The sequence below is a fragment of the Necator americanus genome, chromosome IV, assembly GCF_031761385.1.
Source record: "Necator americanus strain Aroian chromosome IV, whole genome shotgun sequence".
NCBI classification, from domain to species: Eukaryota; Metazoa; Nematoda; class Chromadorea; order Rhabditida; family Ancylostomatidae; genus Necator; species Necator americanus.
In genome coordinates this window covers 17,436,040-17,450,525 of record NC_087374.1, presented here as the reverse complement: position 1 = coordinate 17,450,525, position 14,486 = coordinate 17,436,040, and the positions used below count along the sequence as shown (strand labels likewise).

General features: G+C 43.4%; 5 protein-coding genes across 8 annotated transcripts; 1 reads left to right on the top strand and 4 right to left on the bottom strand.

The window, feature by feature from the left end:
* Positions 1-260: 260 nt before the first annotated feature.
* Positions 261-6,616, bottom strand: RB195_001662 (uncharacterized protein; the record flags this gene model as incomplete). Of its 2 annotated transcripts, XM_064198562.1 has the most annotated exons (5): positions 261-311; positions 386-495; positions 4,137-4,274; positions 4,343-4,777; positions 5,499-5,613. In XM_064198562.1, 5 exons carry the CDS (start codon positions 5,611-5,613, stop codon positions 261-263), a joined length of 849 nt encoding a protein of 282 aa, XP_064054444.1. The 2 variants fall into 2 exon arrangements, with proteins under 2 accessions (XP_064054444.1, XP_064054443.1); XM_064198563.1 differs by lacking the exons at positions 4,137-4,274; positions 5,499-5,613 and adding an exon at positions 6,463-6,616.
* Positions 6,617-9,149: 2,533 nt separating this feature from the next.
* RB195_001661 (uncharacterized protein) lies at positions 9,150-9,504 on the top strand (the record flags this gene model as incomplete). The annotated part of the gene is made up of 2 exons (XM_064198561.1): positions 9,150-9,307; positions 9,369-9,504. 2 exons carry the CDS (start codon positions 9,150-9,152, stop codon positions 9,502-9,504), a joined length of 294 nt encoding a protein of 97 aa, XP_064054442.1.
* Positions 9,505-9,559: 55 nt separating this feature from the next.
* Positions 9,560-10,294, bottom strand: RB195_001660 (uncharacterized protein; the record flags this gene model as incomplete). Its single annotated transcript, XM_064198560.1, has 1 exon — positions 9,560-10,294. The coding sequence occupies one exon, from the start codon at positions 10,292-10,294 to the stop codon at positions 9,560-9,562; it is 735 nt and encodes a 244-aa protein (XP_064054441.1).
* A 105-nt stretch (positions 10,295-10,399) lies between these two features.
* Positions 10,400-12,468, bottom strand: RB195_001658 (uncharacterized protein; the record flags this gene model as incomplete). 3 transcript variants are annotated; one of them, XM_064198558.1, is made up of 3 exons in its annotated part: positions 10,400-11,425; positions 11,911-12,185; positions 12,234-12,351. In XM_064198558.1, the coding sequence occupies 3 exons, from the start codon at positions 12,349-12,351 to the stop codon at positions 10,400-10,402; spliced, it is 1,419 nt and encodes a 472-aa protein (XP_064054438.1). The 3 variants fall into 3 exon arrangements, with proteins under 3 accessions (XP_064054438.1, XP_064054440.1, XP_064054437.1); XM_064198557.1 differs by lacking the exons at positions 11,911-12,185; positions 12,234-12,351 and having other exon boundaries at positions 10,400-11,158; XM_064198556.1 differs by lacking the exons at positions 10,400-11,425; positions 11,911-12,185 and having other exon boundaries at positions 12,196-12,468.
* Positions 11,818-12,132, bottom strand: RB195_001659 (uncharacterized protein; the record flags this gene model as incomplete). The annotated part of the gene is made up of 1 exon (XM_064198559.1): positions 11,818-12,132. One exon carries the CDS (start codon positions 12,130-12,132, stop codon positions 11,818-11,820), a length of 315 nt encoding a protein of 104 aa, XP_064054439.1.
* Positions 12,469-14,486: the final 2,018 nt, after the last annotated feature.

Here is a 14,486-nt window from a genome sequence, read left to right as displayed (position 1 = left end):
TGTGGACAAACGGAGACCCGAATTTTTGAATTTTGACGGAAAATGACATGACACTACTGGATTTGGACGATTGTTATGTACATACATGCAAGTACTTGAGCATGTGAGAGCGAAAAGAGAGAATGTCCGGTCCACAAAACAAAATGGCAGAAAGCATTGGGTACTCAGATTGGTGAGGACGCTTGGAAGAAGTAGGACGTCGAAAGTATTTATGTAACTTATTTCTGTCAACGAATCTATGTTATTTTCATTTGTTTTCTTCATGACCCTTGCGGTAGTACTTCGTCAACGTAGCAGAAAACGTGAGCCTGCTGAAGAAAAACGATTTCGATTCTTGTCCTAGATTTGTATGAATCAACAGGCATCCACTCACATTTCTGCCAACATTTTTGTGTTCCGCTTTGAATTTGTCGAGGTCAGCCCTTACGAGAGCTCGGCTTTTATCCTCATTCCAATACACGTCAACAAACTGCTTGCTGAGAACTTGTAGCGAATCTATTAGCTCAACAAATTTCTTTCGTACTTCCTCTTTATTCTTGCGCTAATTTTCCAAGTACTCTTAGACTTCATTCTAAAATTGCCTGATTACTGCATCCAAAATTGCTTGCAAAGTTGGAAAGTTAAACCAAATTGATTTCTTGTTTTACCTGGAGAATGCGTAGTAGAAGAAGTTATGAAGAGGAGCACCACTATGGCTCGCATTCTCTACAGTCGCTTGCAATGACACTTTTTAAAGGAGTGACAATTTATTTCCACTGGAAAAAATGACGTCCACTCGTTAGGAGCTCGAAAATAAAAAGAGAATAGAAAGAACTTTGGAAAAGAACGATGCGAACAATGTCGCATAGAATTTCGGTGTCCTTTTATAGCACGTTTTAAGATGTAATGCTTGTTTTACATATTCCATGTTATTCATCAAATCACTTGAGCTTTGAATTTGCTTACAATATGTTTGTTTTTTAGCCTTTTTAGGCGCTATATTCTGAGTAATATATGAGGAGTGGAATTCATCAGATGCATTAATCAAAAAAATCTTATACTTTCGAAGCTTTTGTGATTCGCGTGTTCCTGTCTCCACTGCACTTTGAAAGCCTCCTAAAGTGCGAAAGTTCGACTTTCCTTGAATCTTGGCATATAGACTGCAACTTGTCGATAGTCATAAAGTGGTCGTGCTCAGGATCGTTCTTGTTCTTTCTTCGTCGCAAAGATGTCGCGTGTTTTGCGAGTGAGGTTAACAAAATCAATGACGCGAAGCCACCTGTGCTCTCAGCTGGTCAGGTAACAACTTCTTGGCAGCGCTGTCTGCCCACTGCGTGGTGGAGCACTTAAAGAAGTTTGAGACGGGCAGGTGTGTTTGAATGTCAGGCTTCGTAGCTTTCTTTATGGGTAAGAAGACTATTTGTGCTGGCTCATTTTTCCACTCAGTTCTCTACTTGTGTCGTCTTCTGTTCACAAAACGTTCGACGTGCACGTTCAAATTGTCTTTCACTGCATTCGCTGTTGTATCCAATAAATGCTTGTAGTTGTTCTGATGTGATCCTTCTCATTTTTGAAAAAGAATCAGAACTCAAATGATTAGTTTAAATATATCGACAATAGTATTATATTAACAATGGCTCAAAAGCCTCCTGATCAGTGTTTTCATCAAAAATGCGAACACAGCTCAATATGTGTGACTTTCTGCTTTGCTGAACCCAAATTTCCCTAAACTAGCAAAAATTGGCTCTGAGGAAGTTGTTCACTACGCTTGTTTTGTTTCCTTAATTTCCTGACGCTGGTTACCACATTTTCTTTAAAAACAGCGCACTAATACTGTTCAAATGAGCGATCCGCATAAATATTGGAAGGTAGTCTTTCTAAGCAATGTTTTTCTTACTTGGTGTTTAGGGCATGTCCCTTGCTCGACTCAAAAGTTCTTCAAGTGCTCTATCACGCAGTGGGCAAGGGTGCGCGTCGTTAGGTACCCACGGCTCTCGCGACATCTTATCCATGCAATGTTGGTCGTTAATTGCGCTGCGTCGGAATTTACTTACTTACGGAATCATTTACTTATAGAGGTATGTCAAACGACAGCATACGAAATGCCAGAAATTGAAAATAACGTTTTATTTGTGTAAAACAACCAAGTCGAGAATTTTAAGTCTCAAGAAGATAAAGTGAAAAGATCTTCCAATTAATACCAACATATTTTGTAAGATCTTCTTTTGTTGGACTTCAGAGGATCTCTATAAATGCTGTCAATTACGAAATTCGAACAGTTGTTGCTTTGTGAATTTAAGTTTTCACAAACAGATCCAATTCAATGTTTAATAAAAGCGTGAGGTGGTGAAAATGCTTTTAAATGTGCCATAGAGCACAATTAGTTCAAAGAGTTTCGCGCTTGACTGGAGAATTCGCACTTTGTCAAACGCACTACTTTGGATTAGGTCAAAGAAATTCTTTAAAAAGGGAGCAAAGTTAAGAAAGGAACAGGAAGGGGAGGAGAAGAGGAAAAACGTAGCGTATAAATAGCTGTTAGAAGAATACTTAATCCAACTCAACGTTAGGATATGTCAGATTTTATTCTTTTTCCATGCTGCAACCCAATACAGTGATGTCTTCACTAAACGTATCACAAAGTTTCCCACTACTACAGCTGTTACGCAACTACTGCAAAGGTCAACATTTTGGAGCATTGTCAGCTTTATGTTTTTGATGTTGTTCTGTTCCTGAAGAAGTTTTCCCGTTTCCGCTTTATTTTCAGCATTTTTGTTTTTTTTTTACGTGTTCTCACTTTCTACGTTGCTACGTTGTTACCTTTTTGTTTTCTTAATCCTCCAAGAAGCTAACTCTACCACGTAATTGCGATGCAGACACAGTGCACGAGCTCAGTGACATGGTTATCGGTGGGCGTGACTCAAAGAAAACAGCTAGCCTATGATATGCCGGCTCTATCGACAGCCTAATCTGTAGGCACTTATTCGGCTGCATATAATCAGCTGTAGGTGCTTAACGGCCGCCCCCAGTGAGCAGACACTGCTGCCAAGAAATTATTAACCATCCACAAAGTGCTTAAAGACATCATTCCACGAATCTGAGGTGTACGGTTTTCAGGTGGAGTATTCGTATACGGGATCATAAAATTGGTGTAAAAAACGGCCTGGAAGGTGTGGCATGTGCACCAACAATCGTTGTAGAAAATAGTGCGCCGGAACGCTCGAAGTCGTATCTTCCGGACCGTTTTTTACGGCAATTAGGAACAAATGGACAGAATCACCCTCCTCTCCATAATCTAGGACCCCCTATAGGAACCCTCTACCTGAAATCCGCGCCACCCCAGACTCGTGAGGTGATGCCTTTAAAACGTATTTTCCGACTATTCTTTGACACAAGAAAAGACACTTGGTCTGTTTCCACAACTCCTTATTAAAGGAAATTTCTTGCCTCCTCGACGCAGACGAACATATATCGAAAGCTAAGGAAAGATGGATCGGTCATATTGTGAAAAAAGCTTTAACAAAGATATTGTATGCAAACTCGAAGCTTGATTTAATGCAAAAGTATAATTGATATTGTTCGCATAGTTTCTTTAATGTTCTTCTTATTCCCATTTTTTCCGGTCTTACAACGAGTGGGCGTCTTTTTTTCTAGTTGATTTTCGTTCCTCCGGAAAAGCTCACCCCAAATTTCTAGAGAATGTGAAGGTTGAAGATAGGAGACGTTACAGATTTTTACAGCGAAGACTATACCTCACTATACCTCTTTAAGGAGGAGAGAACGGAGAAATTTTTGAATCGGGCAGCTCGGATTGAAGGCAAACTTGCTCTGTTCGGCGTTTTTCAGGTGAAAGAAGAGGCCAATCTATTTCATATTTTCATTGCAACTTTGTAACCGATTCTACGGGCAGTAACCAGGCAAATTTAAGACCGTTAGTACTGGCTAATATTTTGGCTTACTAGCTAACTTCTTTACATTCTCTGAGGGTGAAATCGGACGTGATTTATTCTATCAGATGCCCTATCCGCCCAACAAGATAAGTTCTGAGTCTACTGTTGTTTCTCATAATACCAGTGTAAACCCAACTTTTACATTAATATCGAAGGGTTTCTTGCCTCAACTAGATATCCGTCATGGGGTGGCTAGTGCATCCAAATCACCTGTATCACCGCTCCCTTTGTTCATCGATTTGCTCGGACGGGCACCCATAATACTTCCATTTGACCCGAGCGCGCGCAAGTGTTGCCCAATGGCTTTTCTTCTCACGAGGGACTCGAAGCTTCCATTCGCCCACCGCCCTAGATCAACTACTCCTTTTTTTAAATATTTCTAGAACGCATCACGTGTCCGCCCTATCTAATTTTACTTTCATTGGCAGCGTCTCTGATCTTCGATCGGTGACGTAGGAGGGAATTTCGAATCCCTTCCTTCACTGGCGTAGAGCCGGATACTATCAGCACCACCCTTTCGATTGCGCGCTCTATGACGCTGATAGCATTTTCTTCCTGCTTGCGACACGTCCAGTTTTCTGAAGCGTAGGTCAGAGCAAAAAGAACGGTGGTGTTGAAAAGGTGAGCCTGGAGCCGGATATTCTTAGTCATCTTCATTGCATCCTCGATGCTCTTATATGCTCCCCAAGCCACTCGTTTCCTCCTGCCCAGCTCGGAGGTCAAGTTGTTCATCATGTTAATTTCCCGACCTTGGTATACATAACTGGAGCATTGAGAAATATTCATTTCGTTGAGCGTGAATATAGCATCAGAAATCTCTTCCTCATCAACATCTTCTTGTCCAGGTTCAGCTGAATACCTATATTTCTACACGTTTCATCAAATTTGACCAACATCCGTTCCGCCTGTTAAATTCCGGCCGCTAACTTTCACTCCCATGTTATCTCAATCCTTTCCTCGCATCGCATTCTCGAAAGTTGTACTGAATATTTTGGGTGATATTGTTTTACCTCGACAAACCCCTTTCTTGACGTCGATTGTGACATTATTGTCGAATGAGGAAATTTTGGTTGTGAAGTTGCTAAACTATGGGTGAAGTATCTTTATGTATGAAGTAGGGACGCAGTGGTTGTCCAAGGCCTCCATGATCGCTTCGGTCTCAACTATTTGGAATGGTTTCTTCAAGTCGATGAAAGTGAGACACAGCGGCATCTTGTATTCTCGCGATACTTTGTGAGTTTTGAAACGGTGGTCAGTCCTACTGAACTCTTTCTGAAATCCTTCTTGCTCGCATGGCTTTCCTTCATCTAATGTTTTTTTTTCTATCCTGTCTAGGACTATTCCTGCAAACAGCTTGTAGATGACAGACAGCGAACAGATTAGACGATAGTTGTCAATATCATGTGAGTTCTTGCCTTCTTGCACAACAGCACTGTTTTTCTGGTTTTCCATTGCTTAGGAACCTTGCATTCTGACAGACAATGAAGAGCTTCGCAGGTGTGTTAATGAGAACTGTTTTTTCAGATGTTCAAACTTGATTCTTTCGGGACCGGGTGAAGTAAGGTCTCTCACCGATCGGATATCGGAGGGGAGGACCATTGTAACGATAGGATCCATCCTCGCTCAGGTGGTGAGGAGGCAGGTTATCGAAAAGATATGAGTAGAAGTCGTGAATGAGCTTTTCCATCGTGAAAGAAAGTCTTCTTCAAAGGCGATGGTCCGATCTCATCTGAAACTTTGGTACAGCAGCGACATCTGTCAGGCAAAGCCTTTTGCTGGCGACGATGTGGTCAATTTCATTGTGGCACCCTCTACCAGATGGCCCCCACTTCCAGCTCACAGAGGAGGACTTGTGGAATTGCGAGTTCCTATTGATGGTGTAGAGATTCCTCTATTTTTAGTTGTCTTTTGTATGTATGTAACATCACAGCATCAGCATCACAGATTCATCGTGTAACTCTTCCATTTGCTATCTGTAGGCTGTTCTAGGCAGCAGTCCAAACATTCTCATACAACATTCGCTTATCATGTTTATATCTCATGCACGTACCAGCCGGCTCTGCCTACTTAGCCTGAATAAAAGGAGCCCTGGTGAACTCGAGCATCAGATTGTTTCATTTATCGTTTCTTATCGTTTCTTTCATTGTTGTTTCATAAGGTTTAATTATCCAAGTTTGAGGTACCTTCGAGAGAAGTCGAGACGCGAGAAATCCACGGAACCACGTACGCTTTGTATACGTTCTTAGTCGTCATAATAAACTCGGAAAGCTTCTCTTCCTGTTCATCCCATTGAAGGCAGTGAGTTCCGATGTGAACTATTCAGGCGTTCTTGTAGGGCCAGTTTTGGCGTTAGAATCACCAATTATGATTTCGTAGAAGGTATGATCTTCCCTGTAGAACTTCCTTCTTCCTGTTCTTGAAGCTTGATGTTGGAGGGTGAGCGACAAAGATGTTCAAAACTTGCGTCAAACCACATTTTCTCAGCCGCAGACGTCTTATTCGGGTCGTGAGTTGTTCGAGAGAGTCGTTGCCATACTCGCGTTGACAAGGACACCAACATCACCAACTCCTCTACTATCGCATGTTCCTAAGAACAGATCTTCTCCAGCGCCATATGCTGCGTTTACTGGGTGGCGTCGTCTAGTCTCGGTCAGTCCCATCACGTCGTCCTTCACCGTTCTAGCTTGCATTATCAGGTCTCATGACCCCTGCAACCCCGTCCTTCCGCCAGGGTTTTCGCCGGAGACAAGAGGCTTTCTCATTGCTGTAACATGCAAAAAATTTTGAAACCCATGGGCAGGTTGCAGACCTCTAGTCTTATGAGTTTTGGGAGATTGTGTCGTCCTTCTGGAGTGAACGTGGAGCTAATTTGTCGGAGGCGACTTCAAACCGCTTCCCTAGCACCTAACAGTGACTTGAATGCAGGCTTTTGGCCAAACTAAAGTGCGCGATGCAGTGGTATTATGGGGCGATTCTAGCACAACAGAAACAGGGAGTCCATGCCGTGAATCCACCTGCTTTTCAGGGCAAGCATAAGGTCGCTTCACGTCCGCGATTAGCCCTCTATCCGCCACCTGGGGACGCGTCACGTAGCTCCACCACTAACCGGCTCTGATCCTTCCATTAAGTGAGATCCTTGGCGCGCACTCATATTGCAACCATAAATAGGGGCGAGTTCATACATAATATAGAGGCATTCCTCTTTCGATTCATCTCTGAACCCTAGGAATGGATTCAAAAGCTTCCAGAGTCTTTCGCGCCATAATAGTAGGTTCATGCGCCAATATCGTGATCGTAACTTCAACTGAACCTTCAACTATTCAACGTTATGACGCCGCACCATATGACCACGTAATGCAATTTTGTACGTCATTTCCCTTTACCGTTCTGATGTTTTTTTTTTTAAAAACGAACGCTTTTTCTCTGTGTATTTGTCGCCGCACTGCATATAGAAGATCAAATAAACAACACATGAACTCATGCAATCAGTGCAACTTTCTTACTATCCGAACATATTTTCGGCATAGTGCAAATACGATCATGTGGGCGATAAAGCATGAATGTTTTCTTAAATTGCTAAAGTGGAGGTCTACAACCACTACAGATTCTTCAAGATTTCTTCTCCTCAGACACCGCCGAATGGTAGTGCTGGCGTCACTGACTGGGAAATAAACGGCATACAAAAGGGTATTTTCCCAATACCAGATTTATTTCGGGTTTGTTCTTTTTTACTCGTAGACGTATCGGTCTGTAGCCGTTATCGAACACAATGCGTCTGGGCTAAAGTTAAGGACAAAAATGCTGAATCATCAAATCAGGTCAGGTTCATCTGGTCCATTGAATGTCGTACGTGGAAATGCAAATAAAATGAAAAAAAAATGAAAAATAAAAATAAAGTGGCTGGAAATGCAGAGAAAGCAAAATGCTATCCAGATACCATCAACTTGCACGGGAAGCCATATCACTGAGGCAGAAGATCATATTTTTCATCATCAAGATCACTACAGTCTATCCACTTTCTTCGTCACTGTCTAACTCATCGAGTGGTGTCAAAGTTCATAGAACAAAAGCAACTTCACGTTTTTCGCGGTGTACCAAAAAAAACAACCTACAAATAATGGACATCCAAATGTATCTCCTTCGAACATCCCTGCTTACCAAACAGGAGTAACCAAACGCTAATTTTAGAAAATGTTTGTCGAAAAAAGTTCTATGTTCACAGTATTTGGATGAATGTCTTTAGAAGTCTCTTTAATTGCTGGTGAATTGATTTCGATACTTGATGCTATCCAATTTAAGACAACCTTTGCCTGCCAGCAGATGCCGTATTTAGAGGCCTTTTTATATCGAAAAACATACAATCATATCATCATCTAGGGTTACATCTAGGGCTTTGTGTTTTATCAACTCAACCTATTTCTACAGCGGTTCTGGGCAAAATCCCATGCGGTTTTCAAGCCCTTCAGGATCGTCTCCGTTACAAAACAAAACCGAAAACCACTGAGAGTGCCCAGTCTAAAATCTCAAACGTACCAGTCTAAAATACCTGAGCCTATGTCCTTCCCATTTTCTCTAGACAACAGGAGCTTAACCTTGTTGTAAGTTGTAAATGTTAGTTCCCGTCTTTTTGCAAATGAACTATTCAAAGTTTTAGATAACTACAGACGGAAAAGTGTCATCCAAACATCACACTAGAACAACGCTTAGAAATTCGAGAAATTTGTGTACTTGTCAGGTCAAAAACTATCAGCGACGAGGACCGCTCGCATCCAAGTGCGAGCTGTCGAGATCAGTAGTGTCTTCTTACTAGCCTATCAATGTGAAACCAATGAATTTGATTGCTGCATTGACCGGTGCGTGTACCCGGAGGCGCGTTCTAACACCTTAGGTACTAAAGCGCTTCCAAAGCCGTTTTTTCATTACAATTAAAGAGAGATAGGCGGAGCCACACCAGATCTCGTAGTCTACAACAACGCTTCTTCTGTGGATTCTCTCACCACGTCAGATTTGGTGTGCTACTTTCAACATTGACAGGAGTAAAGCAACGAAAACATGAGAGCTTACGTTAGGAATACATGTATAGCGTGGGAGCTAGGTACCCAAATGAGATTTGACTGCGAGAAAAGACGCTATAAACAAGCCATACCACACAGTCTGTTTAATGGAGCTTGGAATTAAAAGTAAGCTAAGAAGCGGAGGTGGACTGGCAGACATTGTCTGCGGATGATAGTGTCTGATATAATCCTTTTCATCTCTTGTTTCCACTCAGTAACGAAGAAAGGATCACTTCAAATTGTTGCACCGCGCAGACTTCAGACATTGTTGACTGAGCGACGTCTTGCGGAGTCACATCTACCGAGGATCCATACACGTTCGCGTCAGTACGTCGGTTCATAGCATACCAAAGCATTAGTAAAAAAAAGCTGTATAATCGGCATCCAGATATGCTACGCATGGTATGCTGCAAGGAAAACATTGCGTAGGACTCCCTTTGAGTATTCATGCAGACCGCAACCTCCGTCCAACGGAATTGAAATGGAACAGAAGGAAGCAAGGAAGAAGAAGGAGCAGAAGTTAAGTAAGTAATCATTGTTTCCTACCACAATTACTACTATGGTGACTGATCACCTTGATCACTTTGACTCCCGTTGATCTTCGAACTGGTCGAGCGGGCGCCAGTAATTCTTCCATTTGTCCCGATCGCGTGCCAGAGTTGCCCACTGGTTCCTCCTTTCGCGTGGGACACCAAGAGCATCATATTTTTCTTTCAAGGATTTCGTGAAGAAGTCTGACCATTGGGTCGGCGGTCTTCCTGTAGTGCGCTTAATATCGCGGGGAACCCAGTCGCTCACGGCTCTGGTCCAACGGTTGTCGTTAAAGAGCATCACGTGTCCGGCCCACCTTATTTTACTTTCCTTGGCAAACGCGGCGGCGTCTCTAATCTTCGATCGCTGACGTAGGAGAGAACTTCGAATCCCGTCCCTCACTTGCGTGAAACGGGATACTCCTGGCATCACTCCCTCAATTGCGCGTTCAATGACGCTCACCGCGTTTTCTTTCTGCTTGCGAAATGCCCAGGTTTCCGAAGCATAGGTCGAAACAGGAAGTACGGTGGTGTTGAAGAGGTGAGCACGAAGCCGGTTGTTCCTGGTCTTCTTCACTACATCCTCGATCCTCTTGTACGCTCCTCTCTTCTCCTCCTGCCAAGCTCGGACGTCAGGTAGTTCATCATGTTCAATTCCCGATCCAGATAAACGTAGCTGGTGCAATCGGATATGTTCGTTTCGTTGAGCGTGAATGGGGCATCCGGGATCCATCCGTTCCGCATGAACATCGTCTTTTGTAGATTCAGCTGAAGACCGATGCATCCACATGTTTCGTCGAATTCGGTCAGCATTCGTTCCGCTTGGCTTATGTTAGGTGTTATCAGTACGATGTCATCAGCAAAGCGCAAATGGTGTAGCTGTGGACCATCAACCTTCACTCCCAAGTCGTCCTATTCCAACTTTCGCATTGCGTTCTCGAGGGTGGCTGTGAATATTTTGGGTGGGATTGTACCATAATTCACAGCCACCCTCGAGGCGAAATTCCGGTCGTGACTCTCGAAGTACCTTTATGTACTGAGTAGGGACGCGTTGGTTGTCCAAGGCTTCCACGACCGCTTCCGTCTCAACTGAGTCGAAGGCCTTCTTGAAGTCGATGAAGGTGAGACAGAGCGGCATCTTGTACTCTTGTGATATCTCGATGAGTTTCGAAACAGTGTGAATGTGGTCAATAGTGCTGAATCCTTTTCGAAACCCTGATTGCTCGCATGGCTGTCCTTCATCCAAGACTTTTTCAATCCTATTAAGGATCACTCTTGTAAAGAGCTTGTAGATGACGGACAATAAGCAGATTGGACGATAGTTGCCGATGTCATGTGGATCTCCCTTTTTATACAACAACACGGTCTTGCTGGTCTTCCACTGTTGAGGAACCTTGCATTCCGACAGATAACGTGTAAAGAGCCTCGCCAGGGTGTTGATGAGTACTGGCGGAAGGTTCTTCAAGTGTTCTGGTCTTATTCTGTCGGGACCGGGTGCTGTACGATTTCTTACCGACGTGATAGCATGTCGTATTTCGGATGGGAGAACCACTGGAATGACATGTCCGTCTTCCCTCAGATGGTAAGAAGGCAAGCGGACATGGTTGTCGAAGAGATCAGAGCACAAGTCGTAGATGATTTTCTCCATCCCCCTTCTCGATGCAATGGTTGTTCCCTTCGGGTTCCGGAGAGCAGTAATCCTCGTCTTGCGACTGGCAAAGTCTCGACGGGCATAGCGGATGCTTTTCCCCGCCTCTGCAGCTTCAGTCAGCACTTCTGCTCTTCTCTCTTTAAGGTCTTCCTTTATCGCCTCTCTGCAAAGCCTTGCGAGCTCGGACGTGAGTTCTTGGTTCTCTGCGGCTCGTGCTGCTCCACGCTGGCGTATCAGCTCAAGAGTTTCAAGAGACAGGCGTCTCTTGGTGGTTTAAAAAATCTCAGCCTTCTTCGCGCAGTCGTGAAGGTGTTCAACGAGCCGGTCATATTCCTCGTCGATGTTGTCCATTGCGGAATCTTCCCAAAAGCCGGCTAGCGTAGCGAAGATATCCCAGTTGATGATAGTCCTGGTATTTCTCTCTCTGAACTTGGCGGCTTTCTCTGCTCTCCTTGTGAAGGAAAATCTTCCTCGGAGGACGTGATGGTCCGATCCCGTATAGAATTTTAGTACAACAGCGACGTCCGTCAGGCAGAACCTTTTATTTACGATGATGTGGTCTGTTTCATTACGGTACCCTCCACCGGGTGACTCCCACGTCCAGCGTAGAGAGGAGGGCTTCTGGAATTGCGAGTTCCCATGGATAGTCTTAGTCGTCATGATGAACTCGGAGAGCCTCTCCCCTGGTCGTTCCATTGTAGGCCGTGGGTCCCGATGTGAAGTTCCTTCGGCGTTCTTCGTGGGCCAACTTTGGCGTTGAAATCGCCAATTATGACCTTGTAGAAGGCATGATCTTCTCGGTAGAACTTCTCCAGGTCCATATAGAAAGCTTCGACTTCTTCTTCATCGTAGCTTGATGTTGGAGCGTAAGCAACGAAGATAGTCAAAGCTGCTGTTGGACCACATCTTCTCATCCGCAGACGTCCGATTCGGGTCGCAAGTTGTTCGAAAGAGTCGATGTTCTTTGCCATACTCGTGTTGACGAGGATACCAACTCCACTAACACCTCCACTGTCGCATGTTCCTAAGAAAAGTTAGTCTCCAGTTTCATATACGGCGTTGAGAGGGTGACGTCGTCTCGTCTCGGTCAGTCCGATGACGTCGTACTTGATCTTCTTGGCTTGCATCATCAGATCTTCGATGGCCGCTTCCGATGCAAGCGTACATGCGTTATAAGTACAGATCGCCATCCTAGTCCTTTTCCGTTTCGGTAGCCTACATGACTCCTGCAATCCCGTCCTACCTGGCGCTACCGTACCAGGCTTTCCTCCGGAATCAGGACTCTTTTCTACTACTGTGTTTTGCATAAAATTTTAAAACCCATTGGCAGGTTGCAAGCCTCTAGTCTCATGAGTTTCTGCGAGAACTTCCCAGTGACTGATAGTAAGTATTTATTACTTGTTCCTGTTAATGTTGTTGTTTTGCTAATTTTGTTTACAAAACTCAGAAACTTGAGAATGCTGGTAGAGAGAGAGAGAGAAATGGAATTTGATGAAGGCAATGTGTATGAGTCAAATCAAGCTCGGTGCGAACCATTGGAAACCCAAATATCTAAATTCTGACCGAAACCTCCCTAAGGGAGATTTAAACGAAGCTTATGTGTGGACATACAAGTGCTAGAGTATGTAAGAGTTAAAAAGCGGAGATTGTCTGCTTCTCACAGCAAAGCAAAAAAGAAGAAATTGTTAGACACAAAATTCAGTCAGATAAGAAAAAGCTCTCGCTTGGTAGTTAATGAAGCTCAAAAGAATTTATTCATGACAGGCTGTGTCTGTCAACGAGGCATTATTTTCATTCCTTCTTTTTTCCCTTTACTTTTGCTGCGCTCCTTGGCTATCTTCATGGCGTAGTTGAGAACTTCATACTGCTAAAAAAAAACATTTTGACTGTTTTCGTAGGGGGGGGGGGGAGTGCTCAGAAGGTACCCAAGCAATTGGGTGCAGCCGATGTGTGTGCCAGTAGCAGCGATCGCCGCTACGCCTGTCCAGGCGCACTTCCATCCCTAGACTCCGCCCACCTCTTCTACCCAAAGCGCGTATAATATTTCTACCTGGATATCCTGACAAAACGAGCTTATAAGGAAATAAAATGATAAGAAATGTGCTTCACAATGAGATATCCGTTTGTAAATGAAGATTGCTCGGTAAAGATAACGATATATCGGCGAATAACTAGAACTTGAATACAAATCTTTACTCGTACAAGAAGGTAGAAATCGCAACTATTAGAATATATTTTTGAAAGTTTTTCTGTTATTTCACTCCATATTTTCTCACGTCTAGAAGAAAAAGTTTTGTCTAGAAAAAATCGTTGATCATACGGCGTCCTGTCTGCAAGATATGCTTCCAGGAATATTGTGTGCCTGCAGGACAGTTTTCGCGCTTGCCTGGACGATTGATAGCATCAATATCACTCGAACACCAATAAAACAATCTAATATAAACTAAAACTCTAATATAATCTAAACTATTACTAACTATATATTAGGAATATTACATAGCACTTGGAAAATAAAGCGAGTACGAATGGGATTTCAAAAACAAATAAAACCAAATTCTAAACTCTTCAAGTTCTGAATCCGATAAGAAATAAGCTATCTCACACCACCCCTGCGCACTTTCCCCGGAGCGGGTTGCAATAGTCATTATCGCATTCTGGAATTCATATACCTTTGATCAATTTGCCTAGGCTCAGCTGCGGAAAGTAGATGTGGGGCATCCTGCATGCATAGCGAAAAGCTCCGCTGTCGCTGCCGACCGCAGCGCAGACCAATTATCGACCCACACAACTCATAAGGAGATATTCTGACAGCCGCTTTGGATACCTCCTGATGCGCATCCTCTCCGTAGATTTATTCAATTGCACAGAAATGCGCTAAGATTTCTACCAACTTGCTCGTGTTCCGCTCTGAATTTGTCTATATCAGCTTTAACGAGGGCTCGGATCTTGCCCCTACTCCAGTATATTTCAAGGAACCGTTTGCCGAGACTTGTTAGCGAATTTATTATCTCAATAAATATTCTCCGAGTTTCCTCTTCACTCTTTCGGCGTTGTTCCAAGTACTCTTGGACTTCAAATTCACTAAAAAAATGACGTCTACTGGTTGCAGGCTTGACAAGGTTGAGAATAAAAAGAACTTCAGAAAGGAACGATGCGCACAAAGTCACTTAGACTTCTGAGGTTTTTTATAGCACGTTTTAAGAATTAATGCTTGTTTTACATACTCCGTTTCTCTCATTAAATCGCTTAAGCTATCCATTTGCATACACTACGTTTGTTTGGGCCTTTAGCGTCGCTACATTCTAAGTGATGTGAGAGGAGCGGA